This window comes from Tauraco erythrolophus, chromosome 3 (genome assembly GCF_009769465.1).
Source record: "Tauraco erythrolophus isolate bTauEry1 chromosome 3, bTauEry1.pri, whole genome shotgun sequence".
Taxonomy (NCBI): domain Eukaryota; kingdom Metazoa; phylum Chordata; class Aves; order Musophagiformes; family Musophagidae; genus Tauraco; species Tauraco erythrolophus.
Window position 1 is genome coordinate 53,916,488 of NC_141467.1, and position 7,080 is coordinate 53,923,567.

At 42.0% G+C, this 7,080-nt stretch overlaps 1 protein-coding gene across 1 annotated transcript in view; it reads left to right on the forward strand.

Moving 5' to 3' along the window:
• TAF4B (TATA-box binding protein associated factor 4b) overlaps positions 1 to 6,504 on the forward strand; it is a 73,587-nt gene extending 67,083 nt beyond the window's left edge. Inside the window, exon 15 of the mRNA XM_086609238.1 lies at positions 6,337 to 6,504. Coding sequence (XP_086465364.1) covers positions 6,337 to 6,504 — 168 coding nt within the window. The remainder of the gene's footprint in view (positions 1 to 6,336) is intronic.
• The last annotated feature ends 576 nt before the right edge of the window (positions 6,505 to 7,080 follow it).

Consider the following 7,080-nt stretch of genomic DNA (forward strand, 5'->3'; position numbering starts at 1 on the left):
ATCAGAAAAAAGTAAACTTGAAGCCACAGACTTATTTTCCCAATTCTGTGTTCTGTTTCATGGTTTTTCTTGGTTGGTAACATGCCTCATAATGTTTTCAATGCTGAGAAACAGTCAAGGATGTTTTTGGATTAAGTTTTCCTGCTTTTCTGATGACAAAGCTATTTTGGAAACAATTTTGTCTCATTCTCACTGTAACTGGAGCCTTAGAAGTTTGGAAACCCTTGCAGATATTTAAAGCTTTTTTCTGTGAGAAAACAGGCTGCAATTCTGAGTTTTTAAACTTTCTTTCCTTCAATCCAAAGGTGTCCCAGGTCCCAGCTCATCTTTGGCCTTCAATTAAGAGTAGTATATTTGTGCAGTATCACCCAGAAGGGAGGGGAAAAAAGTCTAGATATGATTTTGAAAGTAGAGTTAGGAGACTGGCTGTTACTGTTACGGTCAGCTTCTGAAGACTATGGTTGGACCATTCTTCTGCTTTATATGGGAAAACTTATTGGATGCCTGCACTTCTGCATGGGTTTTTTTGGGGGTACCGCCTGCTTCTCATCCATTTTCTGGCTTAATGATAACACATTAACTACTTGGAAGCAATGTGGTCTATCTTGCCCCAAAGATGTTGGTGGTGCGTCCTTCACTTGCCTTCTTCCCAGTTGGTCACATTGACTGACTCAGGGGTGAATCTTGTGTCTCTTCTTTCTTTTTGCCTGATCCAATGACAAAGGAAATTTCCTTCTTCCAAATACTGCTTGTGGCTGTTCTGTCCTCCACCAAGGCCGGCTGCTCCACTAGTACATGTGGGTGTTGCCTTGCCACCCGCAGTCCACCTCTGCTGTGGAAATTTGGACTGCTGCAAGTAGCTGCTACAGAAGTTAAGCAGTGCTGCTGATATCCTGGGGTCAGTGCAGAGCCATTGAACTAATTTCTTTCTGTCAGACTCCTAGCTCTGGCCAACATGCATAAAATAATGTGATACTTCCAGGGTGATGCACATCTTCTAATACAGCGGTCCACCAATAAGCTTGTATTCTCCTGCGTAGAAGTTTGGCAAGAAGAAATGAGAGAAATGTCTTGCTTACCACACTGGTCATTGTTCCATTTTTAGTATTGATTGTGGGTGGAGAAAACAAGCTTGTTGTCTTTTCTTTTGGGGCAAGGTTTCTGCCACATCTGATCATTGTTAGCAGAACTTAAACCTACCCTTCTTGCTTTGCAGCTTAGCATGCCGGTATGCATGTTGATCAAACGTATTCTGCATGTGGTGCATGTTTAAGCTTTGGAAACACTCTTTAGGCTGACCTGGGAAGAACTAAGCTTTTAAGCAACAAGTCCTTTCCTGCAGAATGAAAGAAAAACCCAACTCTTCCAAATATTTGCGTAAGAGAGATGCTTTGGTTTTTGTACTGCGTGGTAATCAAATCACTCCTTTTTTTGGCATTTGCGGGAGGGATGTGTGGTAGTTAAGGGGTATCTGGCTTTACACTCTTATAAGCAATAGCTGTAGAAGTTTCTTCTGCCTTTCTGGCCATAAGCTCCTCTGATGAGAGGACACGCTAACATAATTCATCAACTTCAGTATTGGTGTTAAGGACATGACTGTGTCTAAATGTGAATTAAATGCAGAAGTTGGCTCTGTAGCGAATGGACGATAGGTTTGCTGCTCCCTATATATCCATGGGGCACCGAGAGGCAGCTGGCTGATGCTTGGCCTTGGTACATGATATTCTGCTAAAGTATTTTCTTAAAAGCTGCAGAAAATGAATTCAAAAGCAATCACTTTAAATTGGACCTATACTACTTGCATGTAAGTAGGTGTTCAGAGCCAGGCTACAAAATTTATTTCTATACTTGAGGGGTTTCCGTCTCTTTTTTTTTGTGTCTCTCTCTGTCTCTACCACCCCTTCCCCCAGCCCATTTTGAGATTTATGTCTGAAGTGATACAAGGTTTTTTTCTTTTTTCTACTTTGCATATGCTTAACATACGCAGACTCTTGATTTCAGTTTCTGGTTCTTATTCAGGCTGTCAGAACAATTGAAGAGTCTACGGCGTGGGTCATACCTTTGGGGAAGAGGGGAGCTAAAAGTGTTACTGCAATTATAAAATATGGCTTCAGCAGCTTACTTATCTGCTGCAAGACCTAAGCACAGCCGTGTCAGCTGTTTCAGTTCAGTTTCAGTGCTGAATTTCCTGGCTGCTGTCAATCTAGGCCATACACTTGATGTGAATTTTTCGCCATGTAAATAGGCAAAAATATTCTCGACTGCCATTCACACACTTCAGAAATACAGTTCATTGGCCCATATCGTGCCTTCTCTGTGCAAGAGATGAACTTAATTCTTCTTATGTGCGAAAGATATCTGCAATTTAAATGACTAATTGCATTGTAGCTTTAGGCTGAACATATTGGTAATGCGCAAATGTTGATGACATGTGAAGGGTCAAGAGATTTATAATTTAGTTGACAATACATTGCTTAAAATGATGTGGCAAAGAGCCAGAAAATTTCAGCTTAATAATTGTCTATTAACTAACATGACGTATTTGTATAGTATTCATTACCTCCAGGTACAGATTAAGCATCTGATGTAGCCATACGAAGTGACATGCGTACATGAATCTTGGGCATAATAGTGAATAAACTGACATTACAGTCGCAGTAATTTGTTTCAGTATGTAAAACATGTTGTTGCCTACATTTGAAAGGACTTGTAGGAATGTTGCAATGAAATCTGAGGAAAAACGCGTAGCTGAATAGTGTTCTCTATTACATAGATCTGACAGCTTTGTGAGGTTTCTTTGCAGACTGCAGATGACATCATAAATATACATGTTTGTTTTCAGCTGCACGAGGAGCAGCCTGGAAATAGAGATGTAAGCCTTTCAGACATTGGCTTGATCTACTCTAATGGTCTATGAGGTTAAAAAAACCCCAACAACAAAACACAACACAAAAAACCAAAACCAAACAACAAATGAAACCGCCACCCAATGCCACCACCTTTATTTAAAAAAAATAATAAAATCATATTTATATAAATATTGAGTAATGTGGTATTTTAGCATTGTGAATGTGGGAGTACTTCTAGCAGACTAAGGCTTGTTAGAAGAGGCAGAATCAGTAGGCTGGCTTGTCACCAAAGTAGTACCAACTTCTTCCACTTTGTGTTCTCTGGCCTAAATTATTCGTACTTATTTGTACAAGCAAAACTTCCACAGTTCTGACAGGGTCTCTTCCTTCTTCCTTGCTGCTGGGAGAAACCCAGGAATGTGTTTGACCACTCCACAGTGCATTAATGCCTCTTTAACCCTTTTTTCTTCCCGTGAGACAGGAACGTGTTCTGTGTTTTGCAGCTGGGAAACTAAGGTACAGGATACATTAAACATCACAGACCTCAGTGTGACCGCAGGTGACAAAGCTGGGAGTTGAACCTGGATGCATTTGCTCCAATTAGCTAGATACTTTTACCACCTTCCAACAACATCTCTGCTGCACGCAGCTGTAATTATTCAGTGTTTGGAGATGACATTGAAAACTGTCTTATGGCTTTGCTTCCTTCTGCTGGTGGTATTTTTATAACGCGCAGCAGAGCTGCAGTGACAGTTCCCTCTCTTGGACTCTTGGCTCTGAGACTGGGATGCGTTTATGCCACGCCAAAAATTGAAATGAGAATTCTTGGCTTGACTTTTTAACATTTGACTGAACGCTTTGCTCCCTTAAAGTGCCCTCCTCTTAGGAGTTTAAAATTTTGAACATGATTGGTGTGAAGCTATTGAATTTGAGAAGGGGGAGCGTACTCTGCCAGGAACAGTTCACTGAGCCTGACCTGGACTTGGTGGGAAGGAAGGTGTCTGCTGATCCCTCTGAGCTTTGTATTGGGGGTCTCTAGACTATCTTTGAGCAAGTTTGATATCCTTGTCAGTCCCTGTGATCCAGACTTGTAGATCACATGCTCCAGATACCTTGGAGACTAGGAATAGGGTGGTGATGGTAGCTTGGGTAAAGGAAGAGCCTTGTCGTGAGCTGTCACTCTGAATCAACTTCACTCTTGCCTTTTCAGAGAGAGTTGGTATTTAATTCTCAGTCCAGCCACTGGAGAGAGCTCTAGAGGTCTTAAAACAGGTTTTGGGAGCAACTTCTTACAAAACCAGGCTCATCCGGGTATAAACTTAGTTCAGAGTGAGTTCCCCAACGCAGTTCCAGTCTGGACAGGAATGACCTAGGTTGTCTGTTGACTTTTTTAGCTTTAAACTGTCATGCACTTTGAGAGAAGGACCTTTTCTTTGAACTTGGATGTGGTAGCAGCTCTTTAGATATGTTCAGTAACTAGTCAAAGAGCCCCTGAAATGCTCTGCTCAGTACCTCTGATAAGCTGGTGTGATGCTATGTGAGACTTAGAAGTATGAACTGGCTGCCTTTAGCAAACAAGAGTCCAGGATAAGCTTTGGATGTGATATTACAGCATAACATCACTTGATGTCTGTGCACTGGGCATGATGGGTAAGAATTTAAGAACAAACAAATCCATTACGCAGTCTCAAACGCAGGCAGCTTGGCGCTTCTGCCCTACTGTAGCATCTTGCAGCTCCGACAGCTTCCAAAGCGGGCTCAGGGATTTGTGCCGTCCGCCTCCTTTTTGTGAGGGAGTGAACAGGATCGAGGTGGCTTTGTTTGGTGCCTTTTTCAAGGTAAGGCTTCTAGTCTAGTGACTATTTAGAGAGAAAATACTTTCACCTCCATAAAGTTCTTTTGAATTATAAAGGACGTTGCTGCTGGGTTACTGAAAACCCTTGGGGTTTGTTTCATTTGTAACATTGCCTCGGGCCTTCTGCTGCATCCTGTTGGATTGACCTCCTTTTCAACCCGTGCTGGCAGCTGCATTGCAGAGCTATCTTTTCCCTGGATCCTTCAGGGTTGTCATATGACAAACTTGAACTGTGACCCTTTTGTGTCTTACCAGGACAGCAGTGCCCTCTCCATGCGATGTGGCCAGCAGTCTTCCCCACGCACGCATTTGTTCCGAGCCATTTAACAAACTGAAAGTTTCAAATGATGGCATTTCATAGTGTTTAATAGTATCGACTGTAAAGCAAATGAAATGGTGCTGAATACCCTGCATGCCGCTAGTAAGAAATACAGCTTCCATTTCTGCAATGTGCCCTGGGTTTTCTGTGGTTAGTGCACGCTCTCTGGTGACTTTATTTTTTTTAATAAATTTCAACGCTTCCCCCTAACAACGGTAGCGTTTGCTGCTATAGATAGTCCAGCACTGGTATTTGTTTCTAATATATGGGGTTTTTAACCAGATTTCTCTAAGCAAAGTGGGCAAAGTCATTTTGCTGAAGTCTTGCAGAGAGTGTTAGGGTAAGAATTGATAGAGTTAACACGGCATCCAAGCAACACCATCTCCAAGTGGTGTTGATGCTGGCAGGCATTGCCTTGCTGAAGTTACAGAGACTGAGCACTCGTATTTGTACAAATTGCGTTCATTACCAAGAACCCTCCAGTAGTGATAAGAGACTGGCGGCGTAGCATAGATTGGCTCCAAGATAAGTAGCCAGTCTATTGTGCAGCTCATGGTAATCTTCCTCTTCCCTGCCCCTAATAATAAATCTTGGGGCATTTTGGAATGCGTGGGGGTTGCTCATTCCAGTAGCCTGAATGTGTAACTATTAAACATTATCATCTCCTACCAATTGTGCTTTTGTAACCAAGCGAGGCAGCTGACTGGTACAGTGTTCTGAACACGCGGATGCTTCGACTGGGTGTGTTTGTTGCTCCCTTAAAGGACAATTCACAGGTGGTGGCCGGGGTCAGAGTTTCTCCTGGCTGTGTTTCAAGGCTAGAGCCCACTTGTAGTGATGGTTTTCTCCAAGAAGAGATGTGAACATCTGGAGCTTGGGTGTTTGCAAGTGGGACAGAGCCTTGCACAAGCTGGGGCTCTGCATAGGAACCGTGGTAGTAGCTTCTTCATAGTTAGCTTGACCTTTCTCAGTGTGTTTATGTAGTATGACTTAAGTGAAATGGCAGTTATTTACCTTACCATAATAATATAGTTTTTAAAAAAGATAGTTTTTTATTTTTACAAAGAATTTTTTCATTGCTTTGACTGAAATAAACCATTAACTGGCAAGTGCTTGTTTTGTCTTTTAAGGTATCTAATGTACAAGGACATCTGGATTGCTGGTTTTTAACATGTAAATCTGAACATCAGCAGGCTAGTTTTATGCAAGTAGGCAGTATAATCCAACCAGTTTGGTTAGAATTCTACATAAATACAAGTTTTTAATGTGTGGATTTTTTTTCCTTTCTCTCCCCGTGTGTCCCCCCCCTTTAGGATTTGAAAGGCAATGGAATCACTCCTGGATCATCAAGTTTTAGCCTTACAAAACAGCTGCTGTGTCCAAGAATAACCCGCATCTGTCTCAGGGACTTGATATTCTGCATGGAACAAGAGAGGGAGATGAAGCATTCTCTGAACTTGTACCGTGCTCTTCTGAAGTGATTTGAATTTTACATTTCAACTTGCTGTCTACTGCCAAAGAAAACACTGAAGCATTGTTGCACTGTCTTGAAATTCCAATTTCTGGAAGATGATCCGTTGTAAGGATAACTCTTGTTTACAGAAAAACATTTTTATTAAATACCTAATTTAGCATCTGTAGGGTTTTTAATAATATTTGGCTTAAACCAGTCTGTAAACCAGTGAAAACACTGAGCTGCACACACAGGCACCTGACTACCTGCTTGCATTTAACTGTCTTGCAGGCTCCGAGGGCTTGATACGTGTCCCTAGTTTATGTATGTTGCTTGCTTCAGTACTCCAGAGTCTGCAACATCTGTTCGATGTGTAGTGCCTTCTTCTAATCCAACCTTATTTAGGGAAACAACACTTTAGAGGCACTGCATAGCATGGCAACTGTATTTAATCATGAACCAGCAGTCAGTCAACATGCTAATGTGTTGCCTGTCTGAGTCAGCATCTCCTTAAATTTTCTCTGTTTAGAGTTACTACTGGATGCTTGTTTGTGGAGAGCCAAGCAGCAAGCAAAAGGAACGAGGGGTGCTTTCTCGCCCCCAC